Here is a 20,555-nt window from a genome sequence, read left to right as displayed (position 1 = left end):
TAAATTGAAGCTTATTTTCCATATCCTAGATCAACTGAAGGATCTCCTCCTGATAGATATTCTGCCCAGCAAGCGTGGAGTCATTTTGAGGGGGAGAATCTGGTGGTGACAAGGCATTTTAATGCATAATGCAGTTGCACAGAATAATAGAATTTTGATGTAGTGCTCCAGCATTGGTTGCTAAATCTGCTACATCTGATCCATGGAGAGAATGCTAAAATATGTGCAGGTGATAAAGTGTTGGTAGCAGCTTCTGTTTGGAGAGAACTGTGGGGTGTTTCAATGTTGTGAGGTTTTTAAAGCAAAAATTAAAGATTAGGATTCTTAATGATTTCTGTTTTTCTCCTCCCTTTCCCTCAATGATTTTTCTCATTGCATGTTTCAGAGTCCAAAGGTCCCAGCAGAGGTAATGCATTAGGTCCACCTAATGAGTGGGATAATAAATTTATCTCACTATAAAGTTGATTTTGCTCACTCACATGCTTTTATTTCCTGCTTTGAAGATGCTGCTGGTGGTGCCTCATTTGCATAGCACAGAGCAAAAGAGTTTTTCCATTGAAATCCTGTCATTAATGCAGTGTGAATGGGTACAAAGCAGAGAATGTTTCTCCTTGGGTGCATCTGATGGTTTCTTACAGAGCTGGAGCTGTTCAGTGCCATTTCTCATAGATTTTTGGACAAGGTGAAGTCATCTCAGAAACAACCCCCTCTTAGCTGAAAAAAAATCAGACATGAAAGCAAGCAAATATTTAAATATCTGCCAGTGAAAATCAGCCTGGAGATGAGATAAATGTTGAGACTTTCTCTCAAATCTTGCTCAGGCTTTATGGTTTTTATAGTTCAGTGTGAGCAACTCATGATTTCTATGAACAAATGACTTTAAAACAATAACTGGGCCAATGGAAAACATGCTTTTCCTTAGTTTTGTGTTAGTGCTTGAAGAGGAATGACCCCTTTTCCCAAACTTTGGTTAGCTGGAATTACTGGCAGTGGTTTGCATGAGCTTTTGCAGCTCTTGGCTGTGGTTGCTGGCAGACTCTGTGGGGCTGAGGTGGTGGAGCTGCTCCCCTTGCTTGCAGTGAGCTTCAATCCAAGGCACTTGTTCCTCAGGACATGGAGGTGCTGCCTCCCCAGCTGGGAATTCCTGGTTTGGGATGAATTTCTGGTTCCAGCCCACCTTGGACTGGGCTTGGCAAAGCCTGGCTTAGTGGAAGTGTCCCTGCTCATGGCTGGGAGGTGGAATTAGGTGATCTGGAAACACTCCCAACCCAAACTGTTCTGTCATGCAATGATCCAGTTTCAATTGGAAGGAGAGCAAAAGCTTTTGGAATCCCAGTGAAATATTGAATAAATCCTTAAATAACAAATCCTGTGTCCATGGGACATGGCACAGGGACATCCCAAAGCTCACTGGTGAGATCAGTCCTGCCCATTTTAGCATAAAACACCTGGGAATGGTTTGATAGGCAGAGTTTTGGTTAAGCTGGATGCTTTTATCCCTTGATGAGAAATTTGGTGGCAAAGAAGTTTTCTCCAGCAGTCATGGATTGTTATTTTATTGTTATTTTAGCAGGAATTGGGTGTTGTTTATTATAATAACCCTATCCCAAACAAGTGATTTAATCACAGGACAGTAACAGCACCTGAATGGGTGCAGAATATTGATGGGAGCCCTTGGCACATTCCAGAATATTCCTCTCCTTAACTTTAATTCCTTTACTTTTTACTTTATTTCTCTCTCTGTTATTCTTTGCATCCCTGCTGCCTTTATCAGGGATTTTTAGCTTTGTGGGAAGGGCTCCTGAGTCTCATTCCTGTGCATTCCTGGGAAATGTTTGAGTCACCACTGGGAATTTTTAATTTCTGGATTTGCTTCAGAAGAGTTTTATGGACTTTTTCATATTATCAGCAGGACTGCACATGGCCTCACCTCTAGGATTGCTTGCTTAAATAAGAAAAAGGCAATTTTTACTCCTGTTATCACTGCAGATGTGATATGGGCAGAGTGAAGATGAGTTTGATTTCTCCTTGCACATCAGGTGGTGCAGGGGTATTGAGTGTCTTAGTCTGGATATCAGATGCAGGGGGTGAATTTTCATGTTCAAGGGGGCTCTGGTTGGAAATTTAATTCAGTTGGATGCTGAATTTAAAAACTGAGTTGACACTAAACTGGATGAATCAGGGACACAATGAGTGGAAGGCACCTCTGAGGTGTTTTACAGATCGGACTAAATCACATATTGATGAAAAATATCATGAGTTGCTCTTAAAACACCTCTGACAAGACCATTTTGTCTTGGGCAGGTGTCCTTCCTTTCCCATAGGACCAATATTTGTAGCTGAAAATCCAAGTAAGACAAGATGGTGCCATTCAACCTTCAGGTTTTTCTGGGAACCAGAGTTGGTTTTTTTTTCCAGCAAATTGATACCATGTAGATTGAACTCAAATAATCCTGCTGTTCATGAGAACAAGTGCCTTTTGTCCCAGCTGTGTGTCCCAGCTGTTTGCTTGTATTTCAGTGCTCCATGGTCACCTTTTCCTAACTGCTGAAATAATAAAACACAAGAACTATTCATTTCTCTTACCCAGTGGCTGCATTTTAATGGTCTGTCAACTTCAAGGAAAGATTTGTCAGGTAAAACCTCCAGATGACTTAGGTAGTGATCATCCCTACCTACCCTAAATGAATTAAATTCATGAAATAAATGAATTAAATAAATAAATTCACCAGGGGTTTTCCATGGATGATATGTGAAAGAAGGGAAGGCAGAGGAAGAGAAGGAGAAGGTGTTTTAAAAATAAACCAGCTCTGCATTAAAACACATCAAGGGACCTGCATTCTTCTGGTGGCTACTTTGATTTGTTAAATTAAATCACTTGACCTCTGTTTGGTCACTTGGCAGAGAGCAAATATATTCATGAAACAATGACTCCTCTGGGCAAATGATTTATAAGCTTCCTCTCTTTCTCTCACCACCCTCCTTGAAAGAGAAAAGATTCACAGCACTTAAATAATAATAATAAGAAGAATAGACTTAAAACTTGTACTGGTGCAGTTGGTGAATGCACATGGGAAAATGCTGTATGACATCCAGATGGGAAACTGGGGAACTTCATCAAATTAATATAGTTAATAGTTATTTTTATTTTAATTTTAGTGAGATTGACATGGGTTAGCTTTCAATCCAATTTAAAAAAATCATTCATGAATTACTTTTTCCCTCTGCACAGTAGTTGACACTTCCAGTTGTTGCCAGTGTTTTCTTTTCCAAGTGTTTCTCCACCCATTGCCCTGATTAATCTAATTTTGATGGTTTGTTGTCATCTCAGAGTTGAGGGTCACAAATCTGACCTTCAGGCTAAAAGATCTCTGCCCTCTCTCCAAAGCAGGTGTCATTCAAAAACCCAACATGCCTTAAGTAAAAAACCACACAAATCCTTTTCTCATTCCTGTTCTCAGGACCTTCACTCCATTTAGCCTGGCAAAATCCTTAACATGATTTAGGAAATGTAGTCATCCATAGTATTAAGGCTGAAGCAAAATTTCTGAAAGATCCTAAGGAAAAAAAAAAAAAGTCTTTTCCTACAGAAAAAGTCACCAAATGCTGCCATTCTTTCTGTGTAGGGTGAATATTCTGAAATTGTTCTGCTGGTTCTTACTGCTGCTCCATTTTTTCAGCATTCCCCAAACAGGGCTAGAAAATCAAGATACTTGCCTGAAATCATTTTTCTCTTGGAACAGTGAAGGGCACTTCTGACTCAACAGATCATGACTCAGAAAATTATTTAGTTGCTCTTTACCTGCACTGAGTCCCTGTTCTAGTAAGCTACAACACTCTTGAGTATTCATAATATTCTTTTTCTTCTTTTCCTGTGGTCTCTACAACCACTTGGGCTTGGCTCAAGATCACCTTGGCTCAAGTGTCACCTTGATCAATTTGACTTTAAGTGGAACACTCAAGATCCAAAAGGATCACTAATCAAGCTCTATATTCTCCAAAAATGAACTTTTCAGATGCTTTTCACTCTCCTGTAGCTCTTTTTTTTCTAATCCAATGCCAACAGGCTGATGGCAGACTAGGCCAGAGGCAACAAAGCCAATATTTCAAGATTATTCTGAATCTTGTGCTATTTGGTTTGAATCTCTATTTTTTACTAGTCTCTGCATATGATAAGGCCACCTGAGAGAAATTTGAACTAATAGAAACACAAAAAAAAAAAAAAAAAAAAAAAGAAATAGCAAAGATGATTTCATGGAAGCATTTGGTGGAATTTTCAGCCTCAGATGAGACTCTTGGGTGTGTGTCAGACATCAGTGAGTTGCAGGTCAAAGATAATTCTGGAATTGGAGGTTATGGACATGGGCAGAGCAGGAAGGGCTGGGGACAGGTCCTGCTCTGCCCAAGTGAAGTTATTTGCTATTCAAAGCAGGAGAGCTTCCCTGGGGCTGACTTATAGATCCAAGTGGAAATGATTCTTGCCCTGGGCTGCTCACCATGACCTTCAGCCCATTGGAGAAATCTATTCCTCCTCTCCTGGCTTATTTATTATTTGTGAAACATTCATGACTTCAAGTTCCAGTTAAGATTAGTTTGGCTGCCTGTCATTTTTATGTTCAAGGTCAGATTAATTCCTTGCATCCAACAGTGGGGAGTTTGTTGGAAAAGCACATTTTCCCCCTCTTCCTTTAGGAAAAAATACATGAAACTTAGGGTCTGGGGTGCAGCAGGTCCTTGCACCATTTTACTGGGGAAGTATTTCTCTTCCTGTTACATCTTTTAAAACACAAACAAAATTCAGGTGTATAACAAAATCCAGGCATAGCAAAACTCTTTACTAAAAAAAAAAAGGACAAATGGGATTAGATTTCAGTTTTTATCAGTTTGCAACCTCTGATTGTGGAAAGGTGAAGCTTTGCAAGATCATCCTGAGATCATTTTGGCACTTGAACAGGACAACCCTTTCCTACAGAACCCTGAGACTTCTTAAAGAGTCTGAGACTGGACTGTTTTACCCAGGGGCTCATAAATGGGTGCTGAGTTGCCTTCAGGTCTGCTGTAAATTATGGGAATGAGAAGAACCTGCTGTGGCAGTTTTTCTTTTGCATGTGTGCCTCCCTATTTCAGGACAACCCCATGAAATTTTGGTTTCATTTCCAGCTCTGCACACTCAATTTGGTGAAGCAAAACCAAACCCTGAAATCCACATGAAAATTCCAGCAGAGACACACGCTGGCCAGTCACTTGGAGTAACTATTGCAGATGAATTAATAAATTATTTTACCTAGCATGATGAGAGAATTAATAAAAAAACTGATTTTGACACGTGGATTCTTGATGCTCACACACTGATGTGAAACAGTGGCCTGAGGTTTTTCTGTTAGCCAAGAGGTTTTGTCACTGAGCCACTTTCTGGCTGTGAATCTTTGAAAAATGAATCTTTGTAAAAGCAAGAGAAATCACCCCTGGTGTTCAGAGTGGTGTGGGATCCATGGGAAATCCCAGCCTGAGAACCCTGGGATTCTGAGAAGGCAAAGGAGCTGCTCTTATCTCTGTCCCTGTTTCTTCCTCATCTGCATCAGGCTCAAAATAATTTTATTTCACCTCCAAAACCTTAACTGTCCTAAGTTTTTTTTGTGGCTGCTGCTGTCCAGAGCTTGGATATTCCAACTTTCTGTTTCCTTTTCTGTCAGAAAACTTGGCAGTGCCTCAGCTGCTTCCTTTTGATGTGATCAGCTCCTCCTTTCTCTGACTCCAGGCACAATCATCCATCCTTTATTTGTTTAAAGCTCTTTCCTCCCCCATTTTCCTGGGGGAAATGCTTCCACTACTCCTGGGTAGATACACCAAATATTCAGGAATTTTGGGCGGACAGCACCATGCTCTTTTTCACCTGGTTGTAACATACTCAGCTTCCAAAACACAGCAGCACAAGTGAGTGAAATATTTACAGCTATGAGCTCTAGAAATAAACTTTTTCTGTGCCTTTATGCTGAGGGTGCTCATCTTTGCAGGGCTGGGTTTGCCAACTAAAAGCACCTCTGGGGAAGGGTCTTTGCTCAGCTCTGGCACTCTGAGCTTGGCAGAGGGGCTGTGCAGGGTGTGGGAGGTTTGCTGTGCTCCTGCTCTTGTGCTAACTTGGAAAAAAATCTTTTTTTTTCTCCCTCTAGGGTCGATGGGAGAGTCAGCAAGATGTGTCCCAAGGTGCCACAAACTCCAGTAGAGGCATTAGCCCATCTCGAACCTCCCTGCCAGGCCCTGGGCAGCAAAACCACTCTGCTGATCCAGGTGGGGGCTCAGGAAAATCCTGATCCAGGGGAGAGCTCAGCAAACTGATCAGGGATGGGCTCAGGAAATTCCTGATCCAGGGAAAGGGCTCAGGAAATTCCTGATCCAGGGGAGAGCTCAGGAAACTGATCTGGGGATGGGCTCAGGAAATTCCTGATCCAGGGATGGGCTCAGGAAATCCCTGATCCAGGAAAAGGGCTCAGGAAATTCCTGATCCAGGAAAGGGCACAGAAAAATCCTGATCCAAGGAAGGGCTCAGAAAAATCCTGATCCAAGGAAGGGCTCAGAAAAATCCTCATCCAGGGAAGGGCTCAAAAATTCCTGATCCAGGGGAGAGCTCAGAAAACTGACCCAGGGAAGGGCTCAGAATATTCCTGATCCAGGCAAGTGCTCAAAAAATTCCTGATCCAGGGAAGGGCTCAGGAAACTCCTGATCCAAGGAAGGAGTCAAAAACCTGATCCAGGGAAAGGCTCAGAAAATTCCTGATCCAGGGAAGGGCTCAGGAAACTCCTGATCAGGGAAGGTCTCTCCTACAGCTCAGGGAACTTCCTGAATTTGGGATGAAGTCACTGCAACTCCTGAGTGTCACAAAAAGTCAGAGAGTGCTTTCCCTTGGCTAATTCTTTGCCCACAGAAGTCATCTTAGACTAAAAAGAAGTTCTTTAAATTTTTTATAGATGGTTTGGGGTCAGCTTTGGGTTTGTTGTTTGTTTGTTTTTGGTTTTTTTTTTCCTCTTTCTCCAAGGAATAACTCTTTTCATGTATTAATATATTTTCCCCAACAGGTATTGGTAGCCTGGCTGCTTCCTACCTGAATCCTGTCAAGTCCTTTGTGCCTCAGATGCCAAAGCTGCTCAAGTCCCTGTTCCCTGTTAGAGATGAGAAGAAGGGCAGGCAGAGCTCCCCTTTAGCACAGCAGGTAAAGCCTTAAATCACCCACAAAATCCAATATTGGTGAGTGCTGCTGGGCCTGCTGGCAGAGAGCTTTTGCAGAAAAGTTGTGGCAGAGCAAACCAAGCTCTTAGGCACAGCAAAGGCTGATGATCCATTTCCCCTCCATCCTGCCCAGGGGTAGTGGAGCTGCTGGAACTTATTGACACACACTCAGCCCACTTGGCTTTTTACAAGTGCCAGCTCCCACTCCCAGGGTGATTTATGGGCCTCCCACTTGCAGCAACAATGGTGAAATTTATGAAGGGCACTTAGTGTTGTTTGTGTATTGCCAGGAGGAAAATGTAATTCTATTTTTAATTCCTTATTTCATATCCCCTCCCTCCCAGCCCTTGCTCCATCTCATGTCACCTTTTACCAGCTTTTCTTGTGCACTTGGGGCAGTTGCTTTTGTTCATTCTTATCCATTCCACATGTCAGGGAAGAATTTGATTTCCTTTTTTTTTGTTTTTGGGTATTTTGCTGCAAAGCTTCCACCTGCTCCTTCTGTGCTCTGAGCAGTTGATGCATGATCAAGCTGACTGAAAAAACACTTTTATCTTTAAAAAACCACCAGAAATAGAGAATCCCAGTGTAAATCATGTAATCTCTCTATTTGTGAGGCTGTAGTTTATTTTATAAAGGAATATTTCCCTCTGGAGTAAATTTTGAAGGTTTAACAAACTGCTGTGAGGATGAATCTGGAGGCAGATCTCATGTGAAAGTTTTTGGGACTCCATTCTGTCCATGCTGGCTCTGCTCTCACTCTCTTCCTTTGCCTGGAGTTTTGGAAGTTCATCACTTACTTAACTCAGACTTTTCCTCTCCATGCAGGCAAACATTTTAAAAAATACCTTCCTCAAAACAAACCCTAAAATCCCTGAACAACTCTTTTTTTTTGTGTGTGTGTGCATGAATCCAGGTATTTTGTTTGCTACAACTAAAATTAAACAAGAACATCCCAGGAGTACAGGAATTTCTTCTGGCATAGTAGAAATACAGTAAAATATTAAATAGACAGAACATAAATAAATCTACTGACACTTAAATATTTTTTAAAGTAATTTCAGACACATGTGGCACAAATAAGAATGAGGCAGTTTTATAATATTTTTAGCTTGATTGAGGATTCATTTTACATTTCCATGTTGCTTTTTGCTTGGTGTTGAGGCTGGAATTGTACAAACCTCCTCATGTATGAACTGTAGAGAATTAAAATGAAGGTGGTGACTTTCCTTAAAGGTATTTGGGTATGGAAAGATGCAAATAGGTGCTCTTAAAATTGCAGTGAGAGCCTTTCACACCTTCTTGAATCCTCAGTGAATCAGTGAGAGCTGAGAGGAGAAAGGAGGCCTCATTTCCTGCCTCTAGTCTACCCACCTGTTCCCACTCCTTTCCTGTTCAAGATCAGTCATCAGTGGATGATTTGTCTAGAAATCAAGTTTTAAACTACAGAGACATCTCTTTAATGAGGTTTTAGTTTGTATTATGGATTACTATGGAAAGTCAACCAGGTCATGATTTCAGTGATTTTTTAATAGAGAGGAAATGTTATTAATGCTTTGTTTTTTTAAAGAAAAATAAGAGGAATATGTGGTGCTGCCATGCTTGCACTGGAGAGCAGCTCAGGGTTTCCATGAGCAGTGGATCTGTGTAATAGAATGGAATTATTCTCTGCTTTCAGGTTTTGCAGTGGAACAAATCAGCTGTATTGCAAATTCACCTCCCTGGTTTAAGAGGTTTTACAAATTCCTTGCAGCTCTCTCCACAGGGGAATGGGGTTTCTTCACTGCTGTCAGCAATCCCAGGGGATGATGGAATATCCTGAGGTGGAGAGATCCACAGGGATCATTGATCCAACCCCTGGCCCTGCACAGACACCCCAACAATCCCACCCTGTCCCTGGGAGCATTTTCCAAACTCTCCTGGAGCTCTGGGAATGCTCTTCTGGGAAAAAAAAAACCTTTTCTTATTCCCAGCCTTGGGAAAGAAAAGGAAAAAACTGAAGGAATTGCCCCAGCATCAGCTCCAGCTTCCTCTGTGCAGCACAAAAATAAAAGAGGTGCCTTTGCAGCAAGTGTGACTTTTGAAGATCATAAATATCCCATCCCATAATCTCCTGTGCTGCTGCTTTCTAATGGCCTGAGGATGCAAATTTGGGCAGGGCAGTTGAGCTGGAGGTGGTGATGGATGGCGGGGGGGGTTTGGGGGTTCACTGGTCACACCCAGAAATTCCTGTGAAGTGGAGAAACTGTGCCAGGGAGGGCACACAAAATGATATTTCTGTCCCCAGGGAATACAGAGCAGCTCTGAGGGAAAAGGGAATTTCAGTGCCCAGTGGCAGGGGACATAAATGAATGTGCAAGGTGGGAGAAGTGGGTGGCAAACTAAAAAACTGTAAAGGAGAGGCAAAGCCTGAAGGACTTTTTGGCTTTCATTGCAAAGGGATCTGCTGGAGTTTTGGAAACAACAATTTGGAAGAGCAAGGGTCAGGAATAGAAGGTTCAGGAATAGAAATGACAAAAGGGATGGAAGGATCTGAATCATCCTTTCCTGGGCTGGAATATGAGATATGGGGAGACTCAGGTTGGTTTTTGGGAAGAAGTTCTTCCCCCAGAGGGTGTTTGGGCAGCTCCCCAGGGAATGGTGACATTCCCAGAGCTGCCAGAGCTCCAGGAGGGTTTGGACAATGGGATGCACAGGGTAGGATTTTGGGGTGTCTGTTCAGGGCCAGGATGATCCTGGTGGGTCCCTGCCAGCTCAGGATATTCCATGATTCCATAAAAAGCAAATTTCCAAAGGAGCAAAACTGAACCTTTTCCCAGGTTTGGAGCTAAGTTCACCACAACTATTCCAAGTGGGTGTGGTACCAAATCTCTGATCCTGTGCTGGTAAAAAGAGGAGATCAGTTCTGATCTGTCATTACAAAAATACACTTTTAACATTATTTCAGCAGCTTTTTATTCCAGTTTTGCCCATAGAGCAGCATCAACATTAAGGTGAGCGAGCCCACACAAAATTACCTTTACAAAGGGATTTTCCTTGTTTTTGCTTGAGCTTTAAAAAAAAAAAAACCAAAAAAAAAGGCAGAGACATCCCAGTCAAGGTGGTGGCAGTGAACAAAATTGCTGTCTTTGACCTTCTGCTGCAAGTTTAGTAACTAATCTGGAGAATAATGAACTGCAATTAATGAAATCTGCTCTCGTATTCAAGTGTGTTTCTCAGACAGCACATAAAATAATTGAAAGAACTTCCTGCTCTCTAATTAGTCAGATTGAATTAATTTGGCATAATAGGATTCTTTATGTAACTTGCAGAATGGCTTCCGATGAAGCTGTTTATGTACCTCAAAGATTGGCTGCTGATGAAGCTGTTTATATATTTTTTAAAGTTAGAAAATGCCTTTTTTTTTCTCCTTTATCTGCTGCCTTTCAATTAATTGCCAGTAGTCTGTAAATAAAAAAAAAAAAATTAAAAAAAGTTAATAAATTAAACCTTTCTCGATGGCTGGAATTGCTTTTTTTGTTTTTTCTCAGGCTGTTCTTGAAAAAGGTGAGAGCCACAGAGTGCAAGATTTGGAGCTTTCTGACCCTCAGTGCTTCAAATTTTTGTGTAAAAAATATGGAGGTGGAGGGAGAAGCAGAGTTTCATCTGCCTGTGCTTAATTATATTATGCAGGAATTGAAACTCCTCTTTTTTTTATTCACATGCTGAGGCTTTTCCCTCCTTTTCCTGTTTTTTTTTCCTTTATCACCCTGTGGCTCTCCAGGAACTGCCTGTGTAATCACATTTCAGGGCATCACTGGGTGCTGACATTGAAAATGGACATATCAAATTCCAGTTTCTGGGGGTTTTTTTGGCATTGCTGTGGCAGAAGGAAATCCCTGTGGCCAATTTGGTGAGTGGATTTTGGTCACTTTCCTATCCAAGAATCTTTTTGGATGCTCAGATGTCTTTTTGTTAGCACGTGGCTTGAGAGAGAGAAATCTTGAGTCACAGATTTATTTTAAAAAAATATATTAACTCCTTGAATTTCCATATAATTCATTTTTGCTTCATGGTGTAGCCACATAGAGAGGGCAGCTGTCACTTCTTTCCTTTCCACCTTCTGATGCAGGCATAGAAATTAATCTTAAAAATGAGTGAAATGCTTTTTTGGCACTCCATTAAAAAACCACAGTTTCATGGATGGGCCTGGTGCACTGTATAATTGACATTCCTTAATCAAATGTAAATAATATGGCCTCAGAGAAACTTCTTTAACATCTTTTTTTTGTTTTTTTTTCCCAGTTTCAAGTGAAAAATCACTTGGATGCCACAATCAGCAGAGCTTGTGTGTCTCCTTGTGACTCAGCTGTTGGTGTTTTCATTTCTTTCTGAGCTCAGTTTTCCCTGTCATCCTCAAATACAAATAGTTTTTGATGAGAATGAGTGTGGAAAACTGGCTTTGGAAGTTTCAAACCACAAAATCAAATTTCTTGATAAACTAACTTAGAAATGGATGTGAATTACTCTTTTAATCTGCCAGGATCTGGAAATGAGCTGCATAGGAAATGGTGTGGTTAATTTTGTATAAATTCTACTAGAAATGGAGAATCCTGAAGTGTTATTATGGGCTGAAACATTCCAAACACACAGAATGTGGAATAAGAGGGGGTTGTTTGGGTTAATTTTTAAATGCAGAATGTGTTTAGAGAAGAAAATGAGCAAACACCAAAAAACCCAACAAATTAATTTGCACTGGATTTCTGATGTCTTTGTGGAAGGCAGGAGATTTTATATTTGAGTAATTAATGACTTTGCCCTCAATTTTAAAATCATTTTCAAGAGGAATATTGTTGGTGTTGGGGGGGGGGTATCTTTTAGAAATTGATTTTTTTTGGAGGGGGTGCTATGTACTGGAGAATTTGAAATTCTCACTTTATGGAAGTATTTTATCCTGAGTGCTCCAAACTGATTTAAATCTCAGTTTAATGAATTGAAATCTCTGTCCTGCTGCAGAAGTTCCCAGTAGCTGCTGTTAAATAATGATGGGACCATCACACTGTCAGTGAGAGGCTCCTTGGGCTCAGCCACTCCTGCCTGGGGCTGGGAAAGCAAAGAGAAGAGCAGTGGGATTTTGGGATAAAGTCCTTTTAGGATTGTATCAACTTTGGATAAAACATACCTGCCATTCACAGGGCTGCACTGGCCTGATCTGTTCTCTTAAATGCCACTGAACTTTCTGCATATCAGGTGTTAATACTGAGGGATTTTCATCCAAGTGACACAAAATCAAAGGCTTTGCACTGAGGTCATCAGTCACTGCTGCCTGAGGCATTTCACAAAGTGTTTTGTGAGCTCTTTGAAGAGGTGGCCATGCCACATGTGGGATATATGGGATGGAAAAATGTTCATTCAGGATTAATGGTGGTGCCTCTGTGACTGGGCAGACACACAAATGCTTTTCCTCTTCAGGCTCACCAGTGTGGCAGGTTGGGCTCTCTTTTGGTCACCTCAGAGAATGTGCACAGGGACCTCTCAGTGAGCAGAAAATGTGCTCTTGTAATGGTCAAAGATTCATAGAATGACTGTGGAATCCTGGAATGGTTTGGGTTGGAAGGGACCCAGTTCCAGCCCTGCCATGGAAGGGACACCTTCCACTATCCACTGTCCAACCTGGCCTTGGACACTTCCAGGAATCCAGAATCCTATTCCTGTTCTATTCTATTCCTATTCTATTCTATTCCTGTTCTATTCCTATTCCTATTCTATTCTATTCTATTCTATTCTATTCTATTCTATTCTATTCTATTCTATTCTATTCTATTCTATTCTATTCTATTCTATTCTATTCTATTCTATTCTATTCTATTCTATTCTATTCTATTCTATTCTAATTTCAATTCTATTCTATTTCTATTCCATCCCATCCCATTCCCTTTCCCATTCCCATTCCATCCCATTCCATTTCCCATTCCATTCCCTCCCCACCCTCACAGCCAGAAATTCCTTCCCAATATCTCACCCAAATCTCTCCTTTTCCAGTTTGAAGCCATTCCCTGTGTCCTGTCCCTCCATCCCTTGTCCCCAGTCCCTCTCCAGCTCTGCTGGAGCCCCTTCAGGCTCTGCAAGGGGCTCTGAGCTCTCCCTGGATCCTCCCTGTGAAAACACCTTTGTGTTTTGCCAGTGGATAAATAGAGACATTGAGTTTAGCAGCCACTGTCTACAAACATTTCATGATAGAATTTGGCTCTGCATCCAGAAATATTATTCATCCCAGCTAGTCCCAACTTTTTGTTTCCAGGATCCCCCCTCCCCAAGGAATTTGCCAGCATTTCACCCCACAGATCTGCTGTGGTGTCCCAGCTGTTCCAGCCCAGCTGCTTTGTCAGCCCCAAAGCTGAGCAAGTGCCACCTCTCAAATTGCTTTTTTCTCCCTGTTTTCCTAAACTTTGCATGGCCAAGTTATTGTAGTTTGGAGATCTGTCATTTTCTCAGGAGGAGAACTTGATGAGGAGTGATTAAAGCCTGGTGGTTTTCTTTTGCTGGGTGATACCAACTGGATTTTTAGATTTTTTTTTGTGGATTTGCAGGCTGTAAGACTGGAGGTTTTGGAGAGATAAAAAACCCAAATAAACACTTTACTCTGTTTATTTGTTTTAGAGGGGGAAAATGGAATCAAAGGAACTGAGAAACAGCTTTAAATACTTTTCCTTATTTCAATTCTGAGGGCTTATTGCTGGATAATGAGACTGGACAAATTTTATAAAACTTTGCAGGTTTCTTCATTGGTTTATTCTCCATCTGCTTCCTGGAGCCCCAGGTCCTGACCCAGTGAAGATCTCAAAATGCACAAACCTGTGCACACAAAACAGAGACAGTTTGTTCTGAACCCCATTCCAAAGGTGAATTTGCATTTAGCAGGTTTAGGAAGAAGCAAAAAACTTTCCTTTCCTGCATCCTTTTATTGAACTTGAATGTCTTCAAAAAGTTTATTTGGGTGTAATGTGTCTGCCTTAGGGAGCTCTTCCACTCCAAGTCTGCACCTGCCCTTGCAGTGAATATTTAACAGTGCTCAGGAGGTTTTTCTGCCTTTTTCTCCTCTCTCTTTCTCTTCATGCTTCCCTTTCCCAAAGTTCTGCACTCACCTGGTGGTTCCTTCCCCTCCTGTGTGACAGCCCAAGCTGACAGCACAGCCTCAGGTTTATATCAGGTGTCACAATGTGCTGCTCAGGAGAGGGATTATTTCAAATCTGCAGCATAAAAACCTGAATATGGAGCAAGTGGGGGCTGGTTATTGTTTGTGTCCAGCCCTGTGCAGAAGGCTGTGGGAATGTCCTCCTGGAAAAGGGGGTGCACAGACTGGATTCTGCCTTGTTTTTTGACTTAGAGCCAGCAATGCTCAGATCTAAGCTGAATTTGGAGACTGGAAAAGGAGAGAGAGGTCATAGATCCTTCAGGTGGCAATAACTCAGCACCACCCCCGTGGTCAGGACCAATCCATGCCCTCAAGTGCCACATCCAGAAGTTTTTTGGGCACAGCTCCTCTGTGCCAGGGCCTGCCCACCCTCCCAGGGAACAATTCTATCCTAATATCTCACCTAAATCTTTTTTTAACTTAAATTTTATTCCCTCAGCTTGTGTATATAAAGCCTCTCTCCCTCTTTTTTTTTCACAAACTCCATTTCAAGTCCTGAAAGTCTGGTTCAGTTTTTCATCCTTTCATGACAAAGACTTGCTTAGGATCCCAAAATTTCAAATGCCAGCTTTAACATTTACCAATTTGCCAACACTTAATCCTTTCATGGAATGATTCTCTTCATTTCCCTCCCTCCAGGCTGTCCCAAGAATTATGGTTCAGTCAGCCAGTCTGGATGCCAGTGCTGCAAGGATGAAACAGGTGAGCACCTCCCAGGATGTGAGGATACAATTTTGATATTCAGTTTTGATATTCACCTGCCAGAGGTGGCCAAAGCATCACTGCTTTTGCATCAAACCTGTTGTGCTGCTGCCTCTCTGTGAGACACTGAAATTCTGCTGAGTGTTTTAGGTCCTGGTAAAATATTCCTGGTTCCACTTTCATATTTGAAAGCATTAACAGATAATTAGCTGAAATTTAGCTGGTTTGCTGCTTTGAAAGGAAAATTTCTGGGCTCTGACAGTGTCTGTGTGGCTGTTCTAAGTGTGGAGCTTAATTCCCCATTTTGCCATGATACCATGGAAAAACTCTTGCTAAGTTGGAGAGAAAATAGAACCTGTGATCTCCCACTTTCCAGCAGAACTTCAGTCTCCTGAGCAGCACATCAGCTTCCACCCACTGTGCTTTTATTGTCTTAAAAACCTGTGTTATCCAAAGGGAAAATCCAGAGAAAGAGTCCACATGGACACCACCCTTGCCATAGGAAAGTGAGCAATATGTTTTTAATCTGCTAGAATATTTTTTAATTTTTTTTTATTACATTTCACTTAGCAATAGCAAACCTTTGGTTCTAAAATTGTAATAAGCCAGTCAAATCCCTCTTTCTTCAAATGCTGCTTAAGTTTCCAGTGGAAAGGCATTTTGGGAATAAGCTGAAAATCCTCTAGTTTGGGACACTCAACCACTAGATGGGAGAAATCACAAAATTGTGAATAATGAACAAAAATGTTCACCTGAAACAGGATTTGTTCAAATCTGCCCTTCTCCAACCTCCTTTTTTTTCCCCCTCCTTCCTATTAGGACTCTCCCCCCTCCCTCTTTCCCAAAGAGATTTAGAGACATCCTAATCTTTTAGAGTACATGTGCTGGCAAAAGATATTGATCTATCAGATTTAGGAAACTTTACAGCCAAGAAATACATCACTGAAATGGGCTGTTAATCTCATGAGGTGCAGTTAATTTCATCCTCTGGAAGTGTGAGGTGCTGGCAGCACTGAGGTGGGAATGGCATTTGGAAATGGGGACAGAAATGACAGTTTAGGTGCAGGGGGGTGATTTATCCACCCAGAGAGTTAAGCCAAATAACTCTGAGAGACTTATGGATCACAGCTTGCTTCCCATTCCATATAAATCCTGCTGTTCAAACAGCAAATGACCATTCCTGTAATATAAATAATTTTTCAGTAAATATTGGGGAGTGTATTTCTTGGGGTTGACATTTCCCTTATTAATGGAAGGAGTGAGCTGACAATCCTCCCACGCTGGCAGGGCTGACTTGGGATCAGCTTCCATCTTCTGGAGCTGCCAGATTTAGGGATTTAGATCAGCACAAAGCCTTGCTGGCTTCCCAGAGGTCTGGTATCTGTGCTTTTAGCCCAGATTTGGGATTTTATTTTGGATAACACAGCCCCCACCTTCCCTGTCCCCCTGTGTTTCAGATGAACCAAGAGGAAGCAGCAAAGCAGACGCCCGAGGTGGACAAGAGTCTGGAGAAGACCCCCAAAGTGCCTTTGCAGCAGCCCACAGGGGACAGCCAGGCCCAGGAGTGCCAGGAGGGACCCCCAAGCCCCCTGAGTGAAGCCTCCAGTGGGTATTTTTCCCACAGTGTCTCCACAGCCACCCTCTCAGAGGCACTGGCAGTGGGAGGTGATGCTGTGGCTCAGCCAGGAGCTCCAACAGCTGCAGGGTGTGACTGCCCTGCTCCTGCAGTGGCTCAGGTCCTTTCTGACATGCAGGGACACTCAGACAGGGCTTCTGAGAGCTCTGTGACCACCAAGAGGGAGAATCCCCCCTCCTGCAGCCTTCCAAGTGCTGCCCCCAGAGCGAGGGACAGCCCCGAAGTCAATGGGAAGTCTTGCACTTCCCCTTCTCCCAGTGAGCAGGGAAATGATGCCTCTGCAGCCACTGATGCAAAACCTCTTCTCTCTACCTCCACTCTGAAGGAGTCAATATCCAAACAATCACTGGAGTCAGCAGGACAAGCCAGGAAAAAGGAAACAAGTTCTGGGGCTTTGGAACTGGGGTTTCCCAAAGCTCATCCCGAGCAGCCCAGCTCTGCAGCCTCCCCCTTCAAAATCCAGAAGGTGAAGACATCAGAGCTGAGATCCTTTACCAGCATGCTGGGATCAGATGTCACAAGTTTCCTGGACACAGAAGAGCAGCAGAAAGGAGAAAAGAGCACATCCAGTGCCCATGGACTGAACCACAACGGGTCCGAGACAGCAGAGGAAAAACTGGAGGTGGTTTCTGACTCAGAAGATGCCAATGACATTCCTGAGTGGCTGAAAGAAGGAGAATATGTCACAGTTGGCACCAATAAAACAGGCATTGTCAGATACATTGGGCCCACAGACTTCCAGGATGGAACATGGGTTGGTGTGGAGCTGGATTTGCCTGCAGGTAAAACATCCTCTGCATCAGCTGGGTGTGTCCCAGCTGGCAGAGCTCATCCTAAAGCTGCTTTTTGGGGGGGGTTATTACCCACTGGGGGCTTATTGCCCATTGCAGGGGGCATTTTCAAAGGGGAAATATAAATTTATTCCCTGCTGTCACCTTATTCCAAAGCTGTTCTCACTCCCAACCCCTCTGAGATCCCAACCCCAACCATTCTGTGATCCCTCACTGTCCCTTTTCAGTCATTTCTTTGTTTCCTTGCATCTTTCAGGATTCCTTTTCCATGCTTTTTGGTAAGCAGTAGCTGCAGGAGACAAGCCTTGTGTCTCTAGGATTCTCTTCTGGGCTTCTGCTGTGAGGATAAGGATGTTCAAAGCACAACAGGAGTTGTGGGATTTAGCTCCAAGGGACATTTAGGCTAAATGAGTTGCAAAGTCTCTTAATAGTTATTAAGAGGTAATAGGATTTTATTTTAAAGTAAGCTTTACAATTGCAAAAGACTATTTCTCTGTATATACATATATGTGTAAAAAGCAGCTGGAAATAATCATCCACTGACCACCAGGTTATACAGATAATTTGAGATTTATTTCACATCTCATTTGTCATCCCTTACCTGTACAGCTGCAGAACTCCCAGAATTTAGGTTTTCCAGGATTTTTTTGGAGACCAGGGTGCTGTTCCTGTGGGAATAGGGTGTCTCCAGCACAAGAGAGGAAGATGATGGCTGGGATTTAATCCCAGGCTGGGTGCTGAATCTGCACATGCTGCACATTTCCCTGGGATTGGAGCAGTTCATGCAGCAGAGCACTATCCAGAATCCAGAGCTCCCAAACCTCCCTGTGCTCATCAGAGCTGAGTGGGCAGTGCCTTCCCAGCTGGTTTCAGAAAATTCTCTGGAGTTTTCCATGCTGGAAAGCAAACTGGAGCTCTTGATCCTTTTTGCAAGCAGTAGTAGTTCCTCAGTGCTGGATTTATGCCTCATTTAAAATACATATTTACAGATGAATTTCAGTTTTGGAAGGTCACCTTCCCTGTGTCAGGTGCCCCAGTGCTGGCTCTGTTTGCACACCCCAGGCAGCAGCAGCTTCCATGGAAAAGTCAGAGATTTTTGCCCTGCTGAGAGCTCAGCTGATGATGTTGCTGGAATTTTTTTTTTTCCCCCTTCTTCTGTTTCCACAAGGATTTGCTGGAGCACATCTGGCTTCTGGCACATCTGGAGCTTGACTTGGGGAATGTGGTCACAAAGTGGAGTGTTTGTCACACTGCAGACAGGGACAGAACTCCAAGGGCTGGGAATCCACGTCCTGGCCACACATGAGGCTGCATTGGAACTGGTGGAAGGGAGAAGGAAACACCCCAAAAGCCAAAAGGGTGACTTTATATCATTGAAAGAGCTCTTGGATCTTTCCACCTTCCCTTCATGGATGGGGCAATCCCTGAACAGTGATCCTGAGAATTTTAAATGATCTAAAACAAGAAATAGAAAGATCTCAACAGCAGCAGCACAGAGAAATTCTCCTTCCTGTTCTGTGGAGGGAGTGACAATCCTCAACTTCCAACATCAGCTCAGAAAGCCAAAAATTCGTTTAAAGTTCTGCTTTCCCTTCCTTCCTGGTACTTTAATAATGGAATTGATTATTTGTTGCTTTTGGAGACATTCCAGAGCAGGGACAAGGCAGAGTGTCACATTAGAGTCACTCTCCATGCTGGGGTTCAACAGGGAAATTTCACCTCCAGGATGGAATTTTTAGGGAACACTTTTTCCTTTCCTCTTCCCTGGCTGCATTAACACAAATTTGCACAGAGTTTTGTAGAAAAAACCTCTTCCCTATGAGGGTGGCACATCCCAGGGACAGCAGGAGGGTGGGGGGCTGTAATTTCACCCCCTGTCACCCCCAAGCCCTCAGTTCAGCTTGAGACAACCTTCTGTTGTTTCAGGGCTGTTTATTTATCTTATCTTTAAAAATGTTTCTGCCAGCCCAGCACGGGTCTGCTCTGCAGGGTGACCATTGCAGAAGGTCCCCTGGGAGGGCTGTGCCAAGGCCTTTATACTCTAAACTATGTATACAATATTTACAAATTTTCTTTACAATGTCCAGTTCTTTCCCCATCCAGTCTGTGGTTCCCAGGGTGCAGCTTCAGCATGGATGACACGAAGGAGGAAGGAGCCCACCACACCCAGGATCCTCCATCATGGCCACATGGCCCTTAATATAAACAACCTAAAAACCTACTTATACTACATTCTAACATTCTTAATTTACACTCTACTCATCCTTATTCTCTGTGTCTCTTCTCTCAATGTGGGCAGGTTCTCCCAAGGAGCCCAATCCAACCCCTGCAGCTCCTGGGCATCACTCGGTGGTCTCTGAGGGATCTGCCAGGGGGGGGTTTTGCATCCCCAGAGGAGGCAGGGCCAAAAAAAACCCCTGGAATCCCACAGTGAGTGACCCCCTGCTTCTCTCCTGGCAGGCAAGAACGATGGCTCCATCGGGGGCAGGCAGTACTTCAGCTGCAGGCCAGGCCACGGGCTGCTGGTGAAGCCGGGCCGGGTGCGGCGGGCGCGGCGCCGCAGCTCCCGCAGGAGCCACGGCAGCTCCTGCAGCTCTGCCCCCAGCCTGGCCCCCCTCGCTGCCCTGGCCAAGGCAGAGCCAGCAGCACCTGCCCTGGGGCTGGAGAAGAGCCAGAAGAACGCAGAGAACAGGAAATCCTGGGCCAGCTGAGGGATCCCAGCCCAGCCAACAGCCCGCGGGAGATTCGGCGGCTCCCGGCTGCTGGCAAACACCAGTGGGAGGGTTTGTTCTTCTGCTCTGGCTGATTCACTGATAATTCTTTGCCTCCTGGTGGTGCTGGATCCTTCCTTTCCTGTCCCAAGTGCTGGCACCTCTGGGGTCAATCCAGGCCAGTGCTGGGTGGGTGTAATGAGCTCCTTCTCTTCCTCCTTGCCCAGGAAATTTGGTGAAACCACAGCACAGCTTCCACAAAATCCTCCCCAGGCACTTCCCTCCTGAAGAACCTCCCCAGAGCTGTGATGGGCAA

General features: G+C 43.5%; 1 protein-coding gene across 1 annotated transcript in view; it reads left to right on the top strand.

The window, feature by feature from the left end:
- KIF13B (kinesin family member 13B) overlaps positions 1 to 20,262 on the top strand; it is a 113,915-nt gene extending 93,653 nt beyond the window's left edge. The window contains exons 36-41 of the mRNA XM_079298190.1: positions 386 to 406; positions 6,171 to 6,288; positions 7,075 to 7,208; positions 15,039 to 15,101; positions 16,559 to 17,519; positions 19,989 to 20,262. Of these exons, the coding sequence (XP_079154316.1) occupies positions 386 to 406; positions 6,171 to 6,288; positions 7,075 to 7,208; positions 15,039 to 15,101; positions 16,559 to 17,519; positions 19,989 to 20,239 (1,548 nt within the window). The 3' untranslated portion in view covers positions 20,240 to 20,262. The remainder of the gene's footprint in view (positions 1 to 385; positions 407 to 6,170; positions 6,289 to 7,074; positions 7,209 to 15,038; positions 15,102 to 16,558; positions 17,520 to 19,988) is intronic.
- The last annotated feature ends 293 nt before the right edge of the window (positions 20,263 to 20,555 follow it).

The sequence above is a fragment of the Erithacus rubecula genome, assembly GCF_903797595.1.
Source record: "Erithacus rubecula genome assembly, chromosome: 2".
Lineage (NCBI taxonomy): Eukaryota > Metazoa > Chordata > Aves > Passeriformes > Muscicapidae > Erithacus > Erithacus rubecula.
Note: the sequence above shows the minus strand (reverse complement) of the source record. Positions and strands in the feature narration are given on the sequence as shown.